The following is a 21,597-nucleotide window of genomic DNA, read 5'->3' on the forward strand; positions in this document are numbered from 1 at the left end:
AACCCACAGAACCGACGGCGACAAGGAGGGGGCACCCGAGGCAGCCATGGGCGCTGAGGAGTGAGGACGCAGCGGCCCGGGCTCACGGCCAGCAGCGCACGCCGCACGCAGAGCAGGGGGCACTGCCCACCAGGGCGGGGAACTCGGCGGCCTCCCAGCTCCAGCTCCCCTGCTCGAAAATAGAAAGCCTATTAATTTTTTAAAGTGTATTAATCATTTTTAAAATAGCCCCAGACTGCCCTAACCGGTTTGGCTCAGTGGATAGAGCGTCGGCCTGCAGACTGAAGGGTTCCGGGTTCCATTCCGGTCAAGGGCATGTACCTTGGTTGTGGGCACATCCCCGGTAGGGGGTGTGCAAGAGCCAGCTGATCGATGTTTCTCTCTCATCGATGTTTCTAACTCTCTATCCCTCTCCCTTCCTCTCTGTACAAAATCAATAAAATATATATATTAAAAAAAAAAAATAGCCAAAGCCTGTTTGGCTCAGTGGTAGAGCGTCGGTCGGTCTGCGGACTGAAAGGTCCCGGGTTCGATTCTGGTCAAGAGCATGTTCATTAGTTGCGGGCACATCCCTGGTAGGGGGTGTGCAAGAGGCAGCTGGTCGATGATTCTCTCTCATCGACGTTTCTAGCTTTCTATCTCTCTCCCTTCCTCCTCTCTGTGAAATATCAATAATATATATATGTATATATATACGTATGTATGTATATGTATATGTATGTATATGTATGTATGTATATGTATATATGTGTGTATATATATGTATGTGTGTATGTGTGTGTGTGTGTGTGTGTGTGTATATATATATATATATAAAATAGCCCCAGACTGCCAAAGGGGCTCTGAAGGACGGCAGGCCTTGGGGACAGCGGTCCTGGCTCAGGCCTCACTGCTTGGGCCACGGGAGCGGATGCGCTGGGCCTCTGCAGGCCACGCAGCCAAGGGCCCTCTCAGCGGAGGTGGGAGTGGGGCGGGGGCGGGGCGGGTGGCAGGGAAGCAGCAGGACCAGCGGCCTGGAGCCAGCGGCCTGCTCTTCCGCCTGGCTGCCCTGTCAGTCAGAGGCCGGAGGGCCTCCCCCTCCGATTTCTGATCTGAGGTGAGAAGGCCGATCTCGGCAGCAGGCAGGGCTAAAAATACATCGGCCAGGGCTGCCAGGATGCCTCCTCCTCGGGCTGGGCGGGGAGGGAGGCCGGCCTTGGTGACAGCGTCACCGTCACCGAGCCAGGGCCCAGCCCGGCCTCAGGCTGGCACGCCTTCCTCCCCCAAGCCTGTCCCAGGGAGGAGGCTTCCCAGGTGCCCTCACCCACTTCCCACACTGCTGTGCTGGGCCCTCTCTGGAGGGGCGGCTGGGCAGGGGAAGGGGCAGAGTGCCCATGGCACCATGGGCACCCAGATGTCACCCAGGAAGGGGGGCACCAGCCCAGGTATGGGGGTCTCGCTCACCTCCCGGGTCCCGGGATGAATGACGACCACACAGCCAAGCAGGGTGTGAGCGCCATGAAATCAAACGGACGTGAAAACATGATTAATTTGCTGCCTAAAGAAACAGTCACAACGCCTTAAACACACACAAAGCTGCCTTCCCTTCTAATTAGAACTGCTGTCTGTCCCAGCACACCCAGGGGCTAGCCGCCCCGGCTGGGTGGGGGTGGGGCCGGAGACCTGGCCAGCTCCAGCGGGAGCAGCCAGGACTCGGCTCCGTCCAGCCCCTCCCACGGGCTGAGAGGGCTTCAGCGAGGGCAGCCCTGAGGGATGCGCCCCATCCTGGGCACCGGAGCTGGGGTGGCTGTGGGCACGGGGAGGACCCAGGCCCAGAGCGGGAGGGCACCCACACCAGGGACTGGACAGCCAAGAGACCAGGAGCCTACAGGCCTGAGGGTCATTTCGGGGCCGGGCTTCAGCTGCTGGACCTCAGCTGGGCCTCGGGAGGGGGTGGCTCAGGGCAGGGCCTTGCCCAGCTTTGGAGCTGGGGGTAATGATGCAGAATCCCAGCCTCCTGTCCGTGCAAGGTCTCTGTCCTTGGGAACCTGAGCCGAGGTCACTCCGTTGAAGACAGGTTTCTCCAGGAGGCAATGCCCAGCGTACGAAGGACACCCTGTGTCTCTGCCTAGTCCTCCCCCCGGCCCAAGCCACACCCGTGCGTGGGGCAGCCACTTCTCCCCTCAAGGCGGGTACCGGCACTCGGAGGCCAGGCCACCTGCCCCCATCGGGGCCCTGGCTCTGCTGAGACCCCAGGCAGGGGCCGGAAGGCGGCTCCCCGGGGAGGGGACCCAGAGGAAACAGGAGGTGAGGGTCCCCCTGGGAGAAGCCACAGCAGAACTGACCCGTTGGCAGAGACGCTGCCCGGCTGGGGGCATCGGTGCCACCCAGAGGGCCCCAGGGAGCTGAGCCCACTGCCTCCGTGAGCAGCCGCGCTGGGAACAGGTGGCCCTCTCTTGGGGGGCAGACCTCAACACGGGCGGGGTCTCTCCCACCGGGCGGCCGAGCGTGCGGGACACAGGTGTCAGAGGACACACGGCTCCCTCTGTTCTCGAAAACACTGAACAAAGAAACAGCAACACTCATTTTTTTTTCCTTTCTTATTTCTTTTTGGTCTTTAAAGTGACAAAGGGGGAAAGGAGCACACTCTTGCAAACAGCAGAGCCACGTTTTGTCCTTTCGGCGGTCAAGTCTGTTATCCAAGTGACGGCCCTCATCCCTCACATACGGTACCTCCTGGCACCCCGGGAGCGGGGCCCTGGAGCCTGTGCTGGGCGCCGGGGGGCACCCAAGCTCCGGGTGAGCGGGGAGGAGAGTGGGTGTCCGCCCCGCTAGTGCACAGAGACCCTGCGAGGGCCGGAAGGTCCCACATGTGCAATCGGTGTCCTGGAGCCTGCAGGGCGGCCCTGAGCCCACAGCCCTGCCAGGAGGGGGGAGACCGAGGGGGTGAGGGGGCCTGGACTCCCGCTGCTCCAGGCCAGAAAAGCCCACGCCGGAGTGAGGAGAATAAATACATTCAGCCGGCGGGACCCGGTGCTCCTGCGGTTCTGTCCCGACAGCCAGACACACCTGCTCCTCCCAGGAAGCCCGGCGCCGGGCTGCCCGCCGCGGGCCTGGTGTGGTCCTGCACGCCGCCGGCCAGAAGGCACGCGGGGCCCCTCGGGTGGAATGGGGGGCGTGGAGGGCACCCCCGAAGTCGAAAGCTCCAGAACGGCCATGCCCTCATCGTCGGTGACCTTGTGAGAAGCAGAAAGGGGCAGAGGTTACCGGGGGCCAACTACCGGGTACAGGTCCCTTGGGGTCCAAGCACCAGGCCTGAGCGTCCACTGGGCATCTTCTCGGCCTCTCCCCAGCCCCCCGGCTCCCACGGGCCTCACCGTCTCAGAGTCCTGCCTCCTTGGGTGCCCAGCTGCTCTTCTCCTGGGCAGGGACTCGAGCCCCTCCCACTACCAGGGCCCCCAAACCGTCCGAGGGAAGATGCAGGCTGCTGAGGCCTTGAGGGCCGGACCTCAGGCCTCGCCCTAAAGCCTACAGCCCCCGCCACACACGCACACACACACACACACCACACACACACGCACACACACACAAACCACACACATACACACAAACCACACACACACACAAATCACACACACACCCCACACCCCCACACCCCCACACACACCCCCACCACACACACACACACACACACACACACACACAGTGCTGGGGAACACTGCTGTTCTAGGTCCTTCCGGCTGCTCGTGGCCGGGGTTTGGGGAGCTAATGGCTGTGCACTTGGCCCTGATTCATGGCTCAGAAGGACCCCAGTGTGTGACTGTCGGGGATTGGGACTGGCATGTCCTATAGCGTCTCTCCCCCAAGCCCAGGCCCCACCCTCAGGCCCCACCCTCCCGGCCTGGGGAAGCTCCCGCAAATAGAAAGCCTTCACCCTGCTTTTCAGTGTCCCCACCTCCCATCTGGCCGCTGGCCTCCGGAAGGCCATCCCAGAGCCGGCAGACCTGCCGCAGGGACAGGCAGGCACTTCGCCCAGCTGTCTCAGGAACTACCCCTCCACTCCCCACCCCCACGGCCCCGTCCCGTCCCCGTCCCCGTCCCGCCCGAAAAGCAGCCTGGCCTGCAGAGAGGGAAAAGCATTCCCCACCCCCACCAGCCAGCGGGGGAGGAGGCATGGCAGGTCTGCAGGGCCATATGTGGCCCAGGAGGTGCCGGAGGGACGGAGGGGCAGGGGCCCAGGAAACAGGAAAGGGGGAGGGAGGCCAGGCCAGAGCAGCCGGGAGTCCACAGGGTCAGGCTCCAGGAACAGGAGGGGCCCCAGATCCCGCTGCCCCGCCCCCCAGGGGAGGAGTCTCCCCGCCCGCCCCTGCCGCTTCCCCAGCACCAGAGGCAGAAGTGATCTGTGCAGGGCCCCGCCGGCCCCAAGATGATGACGGCACCCACTGTCCTGAGGCCTCATGCAGGGCAGACGCCCGTCCAGCCTGGGGGAGGGCCCTGGGTGTGAGTGAGAGAGGGTGACAGTGTGTGTGTGTGTGTGTGTGTGTGTATGCGCGCGCGCCTGTCGGGGGCACGACGGCCACTCTGTCTGGCCTGTCCCAGGGCCCGGGCCAAGGCCTCAGGCAGATGAGGAGCCAGGAGACAATCATGAAAGTCCGGCCAGTGTGGCTCAGCAGTTGAGCGACCTGGGAACCAGGAGGTCACAGGTGGATTCCCGGTCAGGGCACGTGTCAGGGTTTCGGACTCCATCCCCAGTGTGGGGAGGGCAGGAGGCAGCCCATGCATGCATTGATGCTTCTGTCTCTCTCTCCCTCTCCCTTCCTCTCAGAAATCAATAAAAAGAAAAACGATCATGAGAGATAACAAAGCAGCCTTAAGCCACTCTGCTTTGGAGAAGTTTGTTAGCACGGTGATCATAGTCTGACACAAATACCTCACGTGTCTGCCGACATGAGAGAGTTCAATTTCTCTTAGAGGGCTGGGGACAAACAAGGGATAAAAACGTAAAAGCTGTCCTAGTCAGTGTGGCTCAGTGGATAGAGTGTGGGTCTGTGCACCAAAGGGTCCTGGGTTCGATTCTGGTCAAGGGTGTGTACCTTGGTTGCTGGCTCCTCCCAAGCCCAGACTCTGGTCAGGACTCGTGTGGGAGGCAACCAGTCGATGTGTTTCTCTCACATCAGTGTTTCTCTCTGTCTCTCCCTCTCTCTTCCACTCTCCCTAAAAATCAATGGGAAAATATCCTCTGGTGAGAATTAAAACATATATATACACACACACACACACACACACACACACACACTAGTAAAAGAGAAAGATGCAAATTGACCATACCTTTGCAATGCCACTAGCCAATCAGGAGTATGCAAATTAACCCACTTGCATACACAGGTGCTGAGAGGCTGGGTGCAGGATGCTTGCACCATCACCATGGCGACGATGCAGGTGTTCCACACCATCCCAGCCGCTCCAGGCCTCTGGGCAGCATGGGAAGGTGGGAAGGGGGCTCTGGGCCAGAGCAAAGGCAGTGCCCGCAGCCAGGGGAAGGGAGGCCCATTCTTGCACGAATCTTCGTGCATCGGGCCTCGTGTGTGTGTGTGTGTGTGTGTGTGTGTGTGTCTGTGTGTGTGTGTGTGTGTGTGTGTGTCTGTGTGTGTGTGTGTGTGTGTCTCTGTGTGTGTGTGTGTGTGTGTGTGTGTGTGTGTGTAATGATATAAAGCAGCCACAGACTGAGGCCAGTCAGCTCTGCAGAGAACAGAGCTGAACAGAAGTAAAATATATTCATAATCACCCACATGGATAAGCTGCAATTTTTACCTTAACACTGAATCTTGATGAGGCCAAAGCGTATGCTTGTGGGCACGTGTGGCCAAGGAATACGAGTTTTAAGATTGCAAAAGTTTCAACTTCCACAGAAGAGCCTGTGAACAATGCCCACATTGAAAAACCATGAAACAAGGGACAGCAGAATAAGCGGATCCTTCGGGAAGCAGGAGACACATTCTCTCATTAGTTTAAAACTTGAGCACACATGACACTGACGCAAACAGGGAGTAAGTGGGCAGAGATTCGTGAGGGATCATCTTGCCCCGCAGTGTGACGGGCGGCGGGAATCCAGGCCCTTTCCCTTCACGGCTCATAAACTCCGGGAGGGATGTGCAGAGAAACCCAAACAGCCCCCACGGCTCAGCGGCAGCCCAGGCTCTCCGGCGCTGGCCCGGCGCGGATGGGCCAGAACCCCAGGCCAGTCCGGTGTGCACCCCGCCCGCCCACCCATGCCTGGTCGGAGGCTCCAGGCACCACCCAACGCCGAGGCAGGAGTGTAAGCCTAGCACAGTCCTTCATGCATGGCCACCCTGGCCTCAAGTGGGGGCACCTGGGAAGCCTGGGGGAGGTGGGACAAGGCACTGGGACGGGGTGGACATGGCGATGGCCCCTCCCTGTACTGTCACTGCCCATCGGGGCCCTGAGCCCACCACCTGGCTCCTGGGCCCAGGATGACCTTGGGCACGAGGCGGAGGGCCCAGGACATTTCCTGCCAAGGTCAGCTGCTCTCCGCTCCGCCGGCACGGACCCTCGCTCAGTCCTGAGGGGCGGATGTCTGATCCAGGTGTCACCACAGGGAAGGCCTGTCTCCAGAGGGCCTGCAGAGGGGACCCCTTGAGGCCTGAGGAGGTGACCCCATGAGGCCCGAGGCCTGGCGGGTGGGGGGCCCCACCACAGCACTCACCCTGACAGCAGGCTGGCAGCCTGGAGTGAGGTGCCCTGAGGTGCGTGGCCTCTGATAGGAGGGCTTCTTGCTGGCTGAGGCCCAACCACCCACTCTGCCCGCCCCCTCCTGAGCAGGGAGGGGGCTCGGTCAGGAGGCTGGAGCAAACACCGCCCCAACAGGCACGGGAGCGCAGGGTTTCTGCCTGGCCCTGCGTGGCAGCCCTTCCTCGGCCGGGGGTCCCGAAGAAACTGCCCTGGGTCTGGGAAGAGAGACCCACCTGGGGGCACCTCAGGGCAGCGGATGAGGGTGACACCACTCCCCATGGGTGCAGGGAGCTGGATGGAGCCCCACCCATCCTCACCGCCACTGCCCCCACCCTCGGGGGACGAGGCCACGGCCATCACATCTGAGAACAGCAGGTTCCAAGCGACTAACAGAACATCTGCGTGGGTCCTAACCTGTCATGCAAATTCATTCCTGCAAAACCACCCTCCCCTCCCCCCGCCTTTTCACCTCTCCCATGGGAAAGCAGCTGTGACGGCTCAGCCTGGTCCCCCTGACAGGTGGCAAACGTCCAGGCAGGAGCCCAGGTGGGGACGACACCCACACAGGGCAGGGGTCTGGGCAGCCCCACATGCGTGCCTCCTTGTGCCGGATGGGGGGACCTCCCGGATGGCCAGGAGCTGCGTGTGTGATCTGGTGAGGAGGGGCCACGGGGCATCGGCACAGATCGCAATGGGGTCACCGTCAAGGCTTCTGGCACAGGTGAGCCCCCCCCCCCCCACACACACACACAGGAAGCTGCCACTGGCACTGCCACCCACTTTTCATTGTTTGAGGATCAAAGGTGACCAAGCCTGGCTGCAAGGAAACACACAGCCTGGGAGAGGGTTCCACTGCCAAGTCCCCCATCCGCAGGGCGGCCTTTGAAGGTGTCCTTAAGCATCCATCAGCCAAGATCGAGATCCGCACGAGAAAAACTCACATTGGCCAGATCAGCCCCTGGGAGGGGACCGCCTCTCCTCGGTCAGCCCTGCCCGCCCTGCCTCCCACAGCGGGCCCCTGAGGACACAGTCTTCCTAGAAACCCAGAGACAGACAGGAATTAGCCTGCACGCTTCTCTTAGCGGATGGGCCAGGAAACGGCCCTCAGAACAGGACAGAAACTCTGCCCACTCGCTTCCCTCCTCCCTCCCTGGTCGGCCCAGGCACCCCACCCCTTGTAATTACAGGAATTTCTGGGGGACCCTCTCTTGGGGAGAGGAGGTCCCTGTCCCTTGATCACAGCCATCCTGGGCAGCCCCTGGGTGCCCCTGCTGTGCCTGCCACCTGCCTGCCTTGCAGATGGTGGGAAGGGCGTGCTGGGGGCCGTTCAGAGAATGGGTGCTTTTCCAGGGGCTTCCCGTCAGGAACAACCCAACTGCCCAGTGACACTCTCACCGTTCCCCCGGCCATCTGCAGGGTCCCTCTGACCCTTTCATGACCCTGGCCCTGAGTTTCTCCTTCAGTCACCCTTACATACAAGGCTTAGTCCAGTCCTGGCAGGAGACACCTCACCCCCTCACGTCCATGGAGATGGCACCACATCCAGCCTCCACCCGGGCCTGGGGAGCCACACACCTTACACAGCCCCCCAGCACCCCAAGCTACCCCTGCTCTGGGGAGGATAACCCTCCCATGTCCCCCAGCGGGGTCCTGCCTCCCATGCCCAGGGCCCGAGGCCCTGCCAGGCCGCCCCGCCCGCGTGCAGTGCTGACAGCCCTTCTCCCTGTCTGTGCCTGGGGCCCAGCCCACCTCACAGGAGCAGTGCCCCCTCCAGGAGGGGCCCCATGGGCCAAGACCACCGCCAGGGCCCCGCAGTGAAGCTGGCTGAGGCTGTGCTCCCCTCCCCCGCGTCGCTAGCTGGGGCTGGCTGAGAAGATGAGGTGCCAGGGAAGGCTCCCCTGCCCCCACGAGGAGCCTGGGCTGCATGGACACCGGGTGGGAAGGAGGGCGAGGCCTCCTGGGTGGGAAGGAGTGCACAGGGGCCTGGGATGGCGCCCGGCCTGCTTCTCTCAGTGCTTAAGACCAGAACTAGCCAGGCCCGTTTCCCCAAACCACAGCGTGCTGGGAACGGTGCTATCAGTGAGGTTTCTGAGCAAACAGATGAGCAGCCATGGTCCAGAGTGAGAACCCCCAGGCCTCACTGACAAGCAGAGCGAGGTGCTGGGCCTGGCTCCCAGCTCCACTGTCCTCAGGCAGAGGGTGTGGGCAGAGCCGGCAGGGAGCAGCCGAAGGCCCCCAAACACAGCCCTGGGAAACAGAAGGCACGGCCTCTCTCTCCGCCCTGCGGAGGGCGGGGTGGCACCACATGGACGGAAATGAGCACAGGCTCAGGCCGGATTCACTGGTCGCCCTGGAAGGGGTTCAGGGACCCTCTCAGACCCGCCCCGCCTTTCTGCAAGGCAGCATCTTAAGTTCCGGGTGACCAGCATGGCCGAGGCAGGCAGCTGCAAAGAAGATGGTCCCTAGCAGCGTGCTGCTGCCCCGTGGAAGGGTCCCGACCGGACGCGACGGCGCAGCACATCACTGAGCCCCCACCGGCCGCCCAGACCTCCCTAGGCTGGCGGAGGCGGCAGGACAGTGTCGAGAGCCGCAGGTGGGACAGGGCCCGAGCCCCCGCCGCAGGCTCGGAATTACAGGCTTGGGTTTCCTTCTGGAACAAAATAATTACAGCCTCCCGGAGGACCTGGGCTCCCTGGAAGCAATGTGGATGTCAGCTGGAAGCCGTCTTCGGAAGCACAAATGCATTTGTATTCAGAGTTGGAAGGAAGAGGAGAGCTGGTTTCGGTCACGCAGCTCAAGGAAAAAACACGCCAAAGAAGTCAAAACCCGGAGGCAGGAGCTGGGCGCTCTGGTCCCCGTCTGACCAGCAGCACCACATTCACACAGAGTCTGTCACCCCGCCAGTCACACCGCCAGGTTCCCGGCTGATGCTTCTGATCTGTATCATCAGTTCCCAGCAGGAAGCGCCATGGTGATGAGGGAGGGCCCACATCTGGAGTGCACAGCCAAGCTGCAGACCCCCTACCCCCACCCCGATCCTTCCAGAACAAAGGGTCCCTCCCTCAGCACACAACCTGCCCACTTCACCACCTCTGACCCCTCCCTGGGCCCAGGCGGCTGTCTGTCAAAGAGGCTGGGGACTCTGAGCTGCGCCCCAGCCCTCCACGAAGCTGCGGAGTGGATGGCAGAGCGCAGGTGTGTGTGCCCCGAGACCTCAGGTCCAAACTGGAACCAGAAGGCGACCTTCTGGGAAGGTGCTGCAGGTGTGAAAGACTCTGCGATGACCACGCTACTCAGGGGCCTACAAATGCCGTCCCCGGGTCCTTATGGAGAGGGTTTCAACCCTGCAGAGGAGGAGAGGCCAGGATTGGGGTGACGTGGCCACCAGCCCGGGAACACCTGGAGACCCGCAAGAGCTAGAAAAATGCCCTCCCTCCCTGCCCCCCTGGCCCCCCCTCCCCTGCAAGCCTCTGCAGGAAGCACGGTCCAGCCAACACCTTCATTTGGGGCTCTGGCCTCCAGAACCACGAGAATTAATTTCTGCTGTTTCTAGACACCCAGCGTGTGGTCACTGTGACTGGCCACAGGAAGGTGAGACAGGATGAGGCTGGCCCCGAAGACACCTCTGGCCAGAGAAGTAGAAAATGCAGCGCTCGGAGCTGCCCGCCTGGAGGCAGCCAGGCAATCTCTCCGGTGAGGGACCCGGAAGGCCCCCTGCCCGTCAGCAGCCCCAGCGCTGGGGCGGGGAAGGAAGGACTGGGCACTGGGCTCCATGGGAGGCCCGCCCGGCTCACACGGAAGCTGTACATTTCCCACTGGCCCGAGGGGCTGGGACACTGGATGGCATTTCACCGGCCGGGTCAGGGAGGCACCAGGGCTCCTGGCCTTTGCCTCACCCATGGCAGCCCGCCTTCCCCAGGAAAAGGGGTTCCCGTTTACCCTTCAAGAGCTGGTCAGAGGGGTGGCTCCAGCACATAGCACTGCTGATGCTACAAAACAAATTTCCCACCAGGAGGCCACTGACCCCATGCAGAGAGAGAAACTGAGGCTCAGGGGTCACAGCAAGTCAGCCACCTGGTGGAGACCTCCACTCACAGCCTAATCCTCAGACATGAGACCAAGAGCCAACCGGGCAGAATCACTTGGTGCTTTGGGGCTGAGAGAACCCCAGCAGGCCAGGCTCGCAGGGCTGTGCACACTGCTGGGGGGCATGGGCACAGCCCCAGAATCAGAGCCCAGAATGAGCCTCAGAAGAGGCCTGTTTGTGGGCACAGGCCCTCAGCAGGCAAACCTGCCCAGCAAGATTCTTCCTCCTGCTTCCTGACTAGCCGCCAGCCCCCAACCCAGTGGGTGGCATTCTCCCAGCACGGGGGTTCCCTGAGCAGGGTTTGGGGGCTGATTCCAGGGCCGAGCTGCCCTTGGGCTGATGCTGCGTGGACTCATCGTCCCCTGTAACTGCTCACCATGACCTGCGACCTGAAGGTCACTCTGAGGACTGACCTACTCACCCCCCCCTCAGTGACAGCTTGGGCTCCAGAGCAAGCCAAAAGCAGGATGGACGTCGTGTGAGCAGAGGGGTGGGTCAAGGTGGCAGAGCACAGAGACAGACAAGATCGTGGGGACGTCCCCAGGCCAGCAGGATGTGCACGCAGCCCAGGGATCCCCGCGGAGCCACAGCCACAGCAGGAAGGCAGCCCAGGAAGCTGACTGGAGGGCAGCTGACCTTTTCCGGCAACCTTCCCCCTCCGTCAAGCCCGCCCTCCTGCCCTTGGGGCGCTCTCACATGAGACCTTCGCTGGCACAACGATGCCAGGCTGAGGCCAGGCCCACACCCAACGGGAAGGCCCAGAACCGGCAGGAGATGTGCCAAGTTCGGGAGAGGAGAGGTTTGTGCCCAAACTCCTGAGAGCAATTCAGGGGTAACCAGGCCTGACGTAAGAAGCAGATGGGGAGCCAGAGTGGGGACGAGTCCCTCGGCATGGCTCCCACCTGGATCCCCGCTGCACAAGGTGCCCTGCAAACTCCTCCCCCAGCCTACGTTAGCTGGCCCTGCTGAGGCCTGATGGCTCAGCACCTGGGCAACTGTGGCATAGATGGGTGGGTGAGCAGGCAGGCCAGGCCAGACAAGGTCATCTGAAGGTCACGAAGACCGAGGAAGAAGTAGAGGACTCCTCTTGTCCTCAGCAGTGCCAGGGGCCCCCGGACACACCCCATCACCCAGGCACCAGCTGGTGGGGGCCATCAGATGGGGACACGCCCAGCATCTCGGGGGCCCAAGAGTGGCTCGTGGCAGGTGGCCTCCGCCCCTTGGCCATGCATGTCCCAATACCACACGTGATGACCACAGACATCCCATTGGTGACGCCTCCAGCCCTGCATGGTGACAGTCCCCAGCTCACAGAGTCTCTAAAGTGCATGGCCAGACAGTCATCCCAGGGAGAGACGGAGCGTGAGAGCCCCACCCCAGAGCCACTCCAGAAGCCAGGAGCACCCGGCCACCTGCAGACGGAGGAGAGTCTACCCTGGCACCAGGCGGAGGGGTGGGGCTACCTCTGAGGGTAGGCAGCTCAATGACCTTGCTCCTTCCTGCCAAGTGGAGACCCCAGAACGGCACCTGACCTGCGTGGGAGCAGGAGGGAAGAGGAAGACGAGTTCCCTCCGAACGGTGACAGAAGAGGAACCCCTCCCTGCACTCTCCAGATCAGTCAAAACCATCACCTTTAAAAAACGCACCGCTGGCATGGCTCAGTGGTTGAGCGTCGACCTAGGAACCAGGAGGTCACAGTTCGATTCCCGGTCAAGGGCACATGCCCAGGTTGCAGGCTCCATCCCCAGTAGGGGGCGTGCAGGAGGCAGCCGATCCATGATTCTCTCTCATCATGGGTTTCTCTCTCTGTTTCCCTTCCTTTCTAAAATCAATAAAAATATGATTAAAAAAAAATGGACACTCCCCTTCTTCCGAAGGTGGGCAGAGGAAGGAACCCCTTTATGAGCATTTTGAAAAATGGTCACAAAACATCAAGGAGCTCTGTTCTTCGAACAAGCTGCAGCTGGCTGGCTACTTCTAAGGCACGTCTTCTGTGCTCTGAAAAGCTGGTGACACGGCCAGCATGCAGGGCGGCTTTCCGGGCGGCCCCCCTCAGGGCAGTGAGGCAGAGGGGGAGGAGACCTCCCCGCCCCCCGCAGGGCCCAGCGCAGAGGGGCAGCCACTCCGATGCGCGCTGGGGATGGCCGAGAGGGTGGCCAGCCTCCGCGCACACACTCACCTGGTCAGGGAGCCCTAGTCACGTTTCGAACTGGGTTAAGAGCTCCCTGATTTCGGGGGCCACGTGTCTGGCGGCATGGGCGGCCTCGGTTATAGCTTTCCGATACATCCCCTTCTTCTTACGGTTAAATCTCAGTTTGAAAAATTCAGAGAAAGGGGAGAGTTTGGAAACGGACAAGAACGATGTCGTCGGAGAACCGAACCACGAGACTTTCGCTTCTTGCCAGGAGGGCTCCCCGTCCTCCTTCTGGCTAAGACTGATGTCAAGGACACGTGCTGGCCACCAAGGAAAACCATGAATCTTACCCCACACGATGTCCCCCACGGCCACGGTCCTCCCGTCCTCGGTAACGCACTTGGAGATGCTCTGCGTGTGCAGCCTGACCGTCAGGGGCGGGACCGTCTGCCCCGCGCGCTTGGACGCGGATGGCGCCGACACCCCGTCGCCAGAGGAGAGGTCGCACGTGTCCGGCGACGTGACTTCTGAGCTGGACGACTTGGACTCGTCCAGGCTGTCGCCGCTCCACAGCGAGTCCCGGGCACAGTCTGTCCCGCTCCCCGGGCAGCTGGCGAGAAAGGCCAGGCCGTCCCGCCCGTGGGTGCCCTGGGGACCCGTCTTGAAGTCCTCGTCCTCCCCAGAGCTTCCTGAAGACAAGTCCGCCAGGGCGCCCCCGGGGGCAGAGCCGGGGGCAGGGCGGGCGGGGGAGCTGGCCTGGGCGCCGTGCCCACGGCCGTTGAGCTCCTCCACCAGCTCAGCCCTGTAGACGGGCTCCTGCTCACCGGCGCCCAGGCGGTGGGGCTTCAGGCGGATCTTGGGGGGCGGCAGGTCGGCACTGGGGGGCACGGGCCGCGTCAGCTTCAGCTTCGGGATGGAGGCGGAGGGCCCGTCGGGGGGCCTGTCCCGAGCCGCCTCGGGGTCCGGGGCGCCCTGCGGGGCCTGCGGGGGGCAGAAGGGCTCCAGGGAGCCGTGCACGCGGGAGGGGATCTCCACCACCTCGCCCTTGCCCTGCGGCGTGCTGTAGGAGATCTTGATGGCCGGGCTCCGCGGGACCCGCGCCTGGCCCTCCTCCCGCCTCTCCCTCTTGCTTCTCCTGGGGGCGGCCGAGGCCGCGGCATCACCCCCGCCGTCCGGGTCCCCGTGTTTGCGGAGCTCCCTGTCCGGGTCGGAGCCGCTGCCCAGTCTCCGGCGAGGCCGGGGGGCGGCCGGGGGCGCGGGGCCGGCCTCCGGGGGGCTCAGGGTGCTCTTGCACTTCTCACAGAGCACCCGCCGCGGCCGCAGGCAGATGGGGCTCAGGGCCAGCCGGCCGGGGTCACGGTTGCGGGACAGGCGCCTCTTTGTCCTCTTGATGGTCCGGGGTGGCGGCTGTGGCACCCACTGCTGGTAGGTGTTCCTCAGCCAGAGTGGGGGCGGGAAGGGGGCGCCTTCAAAATATGGCGGGAAGGGGGGCAGGCTTCCGGCGGGCAGCGGCGACACCAGGGGCGGGGGCGGCTCAGGGCAGGAAGGCGGAGGCGGCGGCGGGCCTGTTCCCAGCTGCATCGCCTCTGGGTCCCCCTCGGTGGCCGCTGGGTCCTGGCAGCCATTGACAGGGGCGTCCTCAGCCTGGGGCAGTGGAGTGGACGGGGGCAGGCCGAAGAGGCCGGACCTGGCAGGGGGAGACAGAAAGAACAGTCAGGATGGCGATGGGCCCCGCCTCCCACCCCCAGGCTCTGCAGGATTGGGTGCTCACACCTTCACCTCGGACTCTCACCAGGGTGCTGGGGGCCCCCTGCCGCCCAGATGGAGGTGTGAGCTCATGAAGTCCCCAGACCAGCACCAAGGCCACCGAATGCCCACATCTCAGTTCCTGGCAACAAGGGGCAACGTGGGATCAAAGCAGGAGATCCCCCAGGACCCAGCGCCCGAGGATCGGGGACGGAGCCAGGCCCAGCCCTCGCCTGCTCACTCTTCTCACAGAGGGAAGATCCCAGGCCCAGGGCTCAGCACAGCCACAGGATCCCGTTCCAGGTGCCTCGTGTGTGTCTGGGGGTGCTGGCCGTAGCTACAGCCTCTGGTGACAGGAGTCAGCCAGCGCCCTGGGCCTGGAGGTGACCCACTCCATCCTGAGGTGCCCAATTGCTTCCAATGCCCTCCGATGAGGGTATCATCCATGCGACCCTTGCCCACAACCATCTGAAAGGGCCCCTCCTGCCTGGTCCCCAGGGCCAGCACAGGAAGCAGCCAGAACCAACAAGGTCACGTGACCTGCAGGAAGTGGACCCGAGAAGGCAGGAGGCTCACCTCCTTTGAAGACCCTCAGCTGACCTGCCGGGCCTGCTCCCTCCCCAGGAGCACTGAGCCACGCACCTCGAGTGGCTTCAGGGGCTGTGCTGTTGAAAGCGGGGGTCAGGGTTGGGGGCAGTGTGCCTTCTAGAACACAGGGTCACCCCCAGGCCCGACCGCCACACCATTCTGGAGGCCCGAGTGCTGTGATGGTCAGGAGTCGCATCTGATTCACAGCTACTGAGGGTGCAGTCTGGATACACCTACATTGTTGCAAACAGCGACAAGCAAGCCCCAAGAGTCCGCACCTCCCTTCCCCGCGAACACACATTCCTTCCAAACAAACGTGACTTAAAGGCTGCTTTAGCTAAAAGCCGTGATTGCTAAGCACAAAAATAGACTTTTAGCCGAGTTCTAAGGAACCCGGTTTGGAACGTGGCATCGTGACCTTCCGTTCCGAACTCAGTCGGAGAGAAGGAAAGACAGATGACGTTGCTGCTTCCTGGACCTAGGGGTGCCTAGAGGGGCTGACCATGCATGACGTCACCACCTCCTGCATGCCGGGCGGCTCACCGGACCCTCGGACGGGGACATGAACAGGCCAGGAGCACGGTGCAGGCTACACCAGAAACAGAACTCAGAGCCCCGACAAGGCCCCAGGAAGCAGGCCATGTGCGTGACCCCAGGGCTGCCCCCTCCCCGTGGTCCTTACTGCACGATGCTGAGGACATGAACTTGGAGGGCACGCCGGGCCTCTGAACACTGCCCAGTTTGTGTCTAATTCAAGACCACTGGGAATTAAAACACACTTTTAAATTTCTTACTTTTCCTATCAATCCAGGGGGTCCATGGTCTGGGGGACCCACAGACCGGGGGTCCACCACACACCTCTGAATGGGAGGGTTGTTCCCGAGGCCTCCCCCAAAGCCCACTTCCTGCCCCTTCTACAGGCATTCGGACCATGAACTGGGGTCCACTCCGACACCCTCCTCTTCATCGGCATCCTCATTAAGCCACTCTCCCAGGCCCCTGTGCTGTCACCCCTCTCAGACCCAGCCCACACCCCCTCCTTGGCCTCCACTTCCTACCTGCCCCCAACCCCTTGGCCTGCACCCCACCCCTCCTGCCTGTGCTGGAGCAGAGCCCACGGCAGGACCCATGCACAGACCGTGCCCTGGGCCGTACAGACTGCAGAGTGGGGTGTAGTGCAAGTTGGCCCCATCCCTGAAGTCCCCACAGCTTCAGTCCAGGGAGGTTTCTGCCGCCCATTTCTGGCACATGCCCCTCGGGGGGGACCTTGCATGTTTAGCATGGATACAGGGCCCTTGGCCAGAGACCCAGACCGGAGCCAGAGCCCTCCGGTGGGCCCCTGGGTGGGCTGGCTGGCACCCCTCAGGCACAGGCCAGAGCGGCAGCCGAACCCTCCCTGCCCGGCTCATCACATTCGGAAGCAGCTTCCGGTGCCTGGAGCCCGGGGCCAGGGAACAGACGTGCCCCGGCCCTCCCTAAGCATGTCCCTCAGCCCAGAGCCGTGGCCGGGGGCTGAGGGGCGCCTTCCGGACAGCAGTGCAGCCCTGTGGAAGGGCCCCACGGCCGACAGGGAAGGCCCCGTGACTCTGGCATGACAAGCAGCCATACTTCCTTCCCGGAGCTGCTGCCCTGCCCAGGCCACACCCACCACTGCCTGGTGGGTAAACAGCGGCCGGTGGGGCAGGACGGCTCGGTCCCTGGCTGCGGATCCCAGGGTGGGTGCCCGGGCGGCTGGCCTCCAGCTCCCACACCCTTTCCCTAGCCCCACGAGGGGCACGTCATCACCGCCACCCAAGTTTACAGAGAGGACAGTGAGGCTCAGAGAGGCCGGAGAGCTGGGCGGGCCTGTGCTCACGGCCCAGCCCTGCTGCCTGCAGGCCTCTCTCCCCGGAAGGACCTCGGCAGCCTGGCCCCAAAAGGAAGACCTTTACTGCATCCTGGGGCACCGGGCCTGGCACCACTGGGGATTAGGGCTCACCCACAGGGCCCGGCCCCTCCCACAGGGCTGTGCCCGGGACAGGGGCACACCAGGCCTGCTGTAGCATGGGTCCCCCTCTGTTCAGGGAATCGGGAAAACAGGTTGCAGGGGAAGTCACCGTCTGGGCTCTGGTGTCCACACAGGGGGGCCCACCCTGCCCCCAGGGTCATCAGGGACAGTCACAGGACCAGGTGGTCACAGCTGGCCCCAGAGTCCTGGACTAAAAGGTTTAATAACCATCAGCGTCATTTCAAGAAAATCCAGATGACTATATCCTCTCTAAGCCCCTGAGGACTCCCACAGCAGCATGAGGCTAGGCCCCAGCCCACACCCCTTGTCACCTGCTGGCTTAAGCTCCGGAGATCAGGCCCCTTGAGTGGCCCCTGCCCGCTGGCTGTAGGTCTACCGCCGTATGACACACTGGACACCTCACTCTCTGTCCATCTAGCTTCCCAGGGCAGGGAGGGTGCACGCAGTGTGCTCTGGACCAGGTATCTGTCCAGTGAATTGTCTCGGGAGCAGCCAGCAGCGGCCAAGTCTCCATTCTGGACAGTGGGTGTGCCCAGCATGGAGCGGGTGCTTTCCTGCCCAGAGACTGTTGGCTGGTCGAGTCTCCAGAGGCCTGGGTCCCAACCCCCTAGGGTGGAGTGTGGGTCACAAAGGCCTGAACCCCAACCTTTCCAGCAGAAGGCCCAAGAGTCTTGCATGCTAATGGCTCCCTGGGTGAGTTTGAGCAACACCGGCTTGGAGGTCAAGGCTGGAGGCTCTGGGCTGGCCAGGCCTGGCCAGCAGCTGGCCCTCAAACCCACTGTCTGTGAGACCATCCCTGCACCACTCTGAGCCTCTGCTGTCCTTGGGCCACGCAACTTGAGATCCTCAACTAGGGGTATACTCCCAAACCACCCACAAAATGCCCACAGCACCCCGCACCCAGCCTGGAGGGTGGGAGCAGGGCAGGCCTGGGCCCCCTGCCTCATTGCTGTGCCTGTGGAGACGCTGGGAGGGCCATTCTCAGTAGTCTGCCTGGACAGCCCACTTCCTGGCTCACAGGATGAATGCATGCAAACCCATGAGCCGGCGGGCACTCTGAGCCCCTGGGGATCTTGGTTCAAATCACACAGCAGCTGGGCAGCACGCTGCAAACTCGGATGGACGATGGACAGGTGGAGGCGCTCCGCACACGGCCCACCTCTGCACCTGCTGAGGCTCTCCTGGCCTGCCCGCTCCTCTCCCCTCTGCCAACCTTCAGGGAAGAGAACCAGCCTCCCAGGGCCCTAAGGTAGGGACCCACCTCCCAAACGCCAACCATTAACACTGGCTGCTGGGCCCCCTACAGGAGGGAGACCAGGAGTTTGTGGGAATGGCCCCTCCCAGGGGACGGCTCCCTTCCAGCAGACACTGTGATAGCGACTGCACAGGGCTCCCAGGCCCCCGGGTCTGCACGGGCACCCAGGAAGCTGCCAATACATGGCAGTCATGAGGGACGCATGCTCATCAGTGCTCACAACCCAGCCCTGCCACTGTCACATACTGACACGGAGAAGAAACTGGCACCAGGGAAGTCAGGTGGGTGCTGTGGACGCTGAGGCCCCAGGCCAGACCCCTACTGTCTGAATCACCCAGGCCAGGGTGTCAGCTGCCTCTGGACCCTGCCCGGCAGGAGGCCGTAAACATGAGCGTACAATCCTAACAGCAATCATAATATTTGGGGCAGAGAAGTGGAATCAGGTGAACCAGGGAGATAGCAGAGGAGGCCAGGGTGGGAAGGAGGCAGAGCGGTGGCACTGGTCTAGGACCAAGCTCGGAGGGCGGAAGGGCCAGGAGACCAGGTTCACCTTCAGACCCTCCACCAGGACAGGGCAGGGCAGGGGGCAACGCAAGTCAGAAAGAGTCCCCCGCCGAGCAGAGCTGTGTCCACTGAGGCCCAGCTCCTGGTTCTGTGGGCAGCTCTGGTTACAGCCCAACGTGGCTGCAGGAGGGTTGACGCCCACATGTCCTACAGCTGCCAGATCCCAGCAGGGCCTGCTTCCTTCCCAGAGTCAGTGGGGAAGGGGGTGGGGAACGTGTGGATCTGCAAACCCAAGTTAGCCACGGGCCTCAGGGAGGGCGCCTGCCACCTCTGCAGACATCCCCAGCTATGAGTCAGGGTGGCCCCAGAGCCTTCTTATCCCGTCAGGGAGCCCAGATCATGGGGTGGGGGGACCTTTGCTGCAAGTGGCCCTCTCCGAGGAGGCAAGGCCGTGCAGCCCTGCACAGACCCAGGAGCAGGGACGGGTCCAGGCCTGCTGCCCCGCCCGAGGGAAGAAGTGTGGCGGTCCATGGCAGGGGACGCCCTGGGGCACACGCTTGGCAGCTTGCAGGTGGCCAGGCTGCAGCCCCCAAGTGGCACTGGGTTCCACTGAGCTCTCCGTGGTAGCCAACTCCAAGCAAGACAATAGTCACCGGGAGGCCTTATGTTAAGTCATGTGATGCGTGCATAAATGGCTTCTGGCACATCTAATGAGAGATAATGCCAGCAGGGTGAGCGTGGAAGAGTGACGGTCGCATCCACCCCACGGGAGCAAAACCCGGCTGCTCCACCGGGAGGGGGGTGGTGTCTGGCGTCTGGGAGGACAGTGCTCCTCCTGGACCCACACTCAACCTGAGGCCCAGCAGGAGCGCCCAGACCTCAGGGCCCGGTGCATGCCTCATCACTTCTCTGCCGACAGCTCAGCGCCATGTGACACGGTATCCAGGAGACTCCTGCAGCGGGAGGCCCTGCAGCACACAGGTGCGTGTCTCCGCGTCTCCGCCAGGACCTGCCCCAGCCTGCGGGGGACCCCGCTCCGGAGAAACCTCCCCTCCTGCCCCGCAGGGGGCTCCCCCAGCCCCACGGTGTTCTCAAATGGACCTGACCGCTGGTCACCAATCGAACCTCGGCCTCAGTGGCTCCGAGGAGCCTGGGGCGGCGTGACATCACCGGGCAGCCCCGGTGGTGAGTAACTGACAGGGCAAGTCCTGCGCATCTGGACCCACTGCCCCCGCCCCCAACGGATGACAATTTCCAAAACAGCCCAATGCAACAGTGAGTCCAACAAAGAAAAGTGCGGTAATTATGGTGGCCGCACGGAGTTCCGGCCGGGGCGCGGGGACTCAGCTCCACGCCCCGCGCCCCACGCCCCGCGCCCCGCGCCCCCCGGCCCCGGCCCGAAAAGTAGCGAGGACTTGGAGAGCCACTTTGGCCCCCGAGTGCCAGCGGCCGGAGCCCGGGCTGGGAAACCGAAAGCAGGCGCCGGCTCTGCCCTGGCCCCGGGTCCGGGTCCGGGCGGAGGGTGGGGAGTCTCGGGGGGATCCCCGGGGTGCCCGGGGCCCGCGCCCCCGCCGCGCTCACTTTTTGGTGCAGTCCAGCAGGATCCCGGCGAAGCGGCGCGGCCCGCAGCTCACGGTGACCAGCAGCGCGCCATTGACGACCTGCTCCACCCGCACGGGCAGCCGGCAGCCGGCGCGCGGCTCCATGCTCCCGCGTCCCGCCGCCCCGCCCGCCGCCGCCGCCGCCGGGTCAGCCCGCGCGTGACGCCGCGGCCGCCTGACGTCACAAAGCCCCGCTCCCGGCCACCGCGGGCCGGGGGCGCGGGGGGCGCGGGACCCGCCGGCGCCCCGGTCCCGGAACCCGCTCCCCGGGCGCACGCGGGGCGCGCTGCCTCCGGAGCGGGTGGGCGTGCAGCGCGCTGCGCACTCCCGGGACGGGGCAGGGGGGCGCCGGCCCCCGGTGCGCCGACCGCGAGCGTCCGACCAAAGGGTCCGGGCGCCGGAGCGAGGGGCGGCGGGGTCCTTCCCGGCCCCGCTCAGGGCCCCTCCCCCACCCTGCCCGGGGCCTTCCGGGGCACCTCCCCTCCCGCCCAGGTCTCCTCCTCTCCTTCCCGCCCCCCAATCCCTGCGCTCCGGCCCCCCGCCTCCGGGTCCGGCGCCCAGTGGCCACCCTGCACTGCGGGGAGGAAGTCCCGGCGGGGCGAGCAGGAAGCCGGGCGGCCGGGCGGGCGGGCCGAGAGGACGCGGGGCGCCGGAGGGACTCCAGCTGGGGTGCCGCCGCGGCCGGCTCTCCTGGCTCCACGGGGGGCATCTAGCGACTCCCGCGCCCTGGGCACCCTCCTGGGTTACGGCGGGATGTGCCCCGTGCTCCGGGTTCCCTGGCGCCCGGGGTGGTCTGCACCAGGTGAACGGGGCGGGGGACCCACTGAGTCTGCAAGTCCCTGCCGCCTGGATCGCCCGGAAACTGGGTTCCGTGCCACCCCGCCGCGGCCGGCCAGGCCCGAGGGGCCAGGGCCACGCGGCCAGCCCACGGTGTGAAGGAACATT

At 63.7% G+C, this 21,597-nt stretch overlaps 1 protein-coding gene and 1 long non-coding RNA gene across 3 annotated transcripts; one reads left to right on the forward strand and one right to left on the reverse strand.

Moving 5' to 3' along the window:
* Positions 1–2,563: 2,563 nt before the first annotated feature.
* PWWP2B (PWWP domain containing 2B) lies at positions 2,564–21,100 on the reverse strand. 2 transcript variants are annotated; one of them, XM_084904458.1, is made up of 3 exons: positions 20,633–21,100; positions 12,996–14,637; positions 2,564–3,215 (listed from the first exon to the last, which is right to left on the reverse strand). In XM_084904458.1, the coding sequence occupies exons 1-2, from the start codon at positions 20,755–20,757 to the stop codon at positions 13,014–13,016; spliced, it is 1,749 nt and encodes a 582-aa protein (XP_084760584.1). In that variant the 5' UTR covers positions 20,758–21,100; the 3' UTR covers positions 2,564–3,215; positions 12,996–13,013. The 2 variants fall into 2 exon arrangements, with proteins under 2 accessions (XP_084760584.1, XP_084760585.1); XM_084904459.1 differs by having other exon boundaries at positions 13,301–14,637; positions 20,633–21,097.
* LOC311632628 lies at positions 4,084–9,257 on the forward strand. The gene is made up of 3 exons (XR_014796818.1): positions 4,084–6,604; positions 6,639–7,450; positions 7,483–9,257. It is a non-coding gene; the product is annotated as an uncharacterized lncRNA (long non-coding RNA).
* Positions 21,101–21,597: the final 497 nt, after the last annotated feature.

This window comes from Pipistrellus hanaki (assembly GCF_964339955.1).
Source record: "Pipistrellus hanaki genome assembly, chromosome: 14".
Classification (NCBI taxonomy): Eukaryota; Metazoa; Chordata; class Mammalia; order Chiroptera; family Vespertilionidae; genus Pipistrellus; species Pipistrellus hanaki.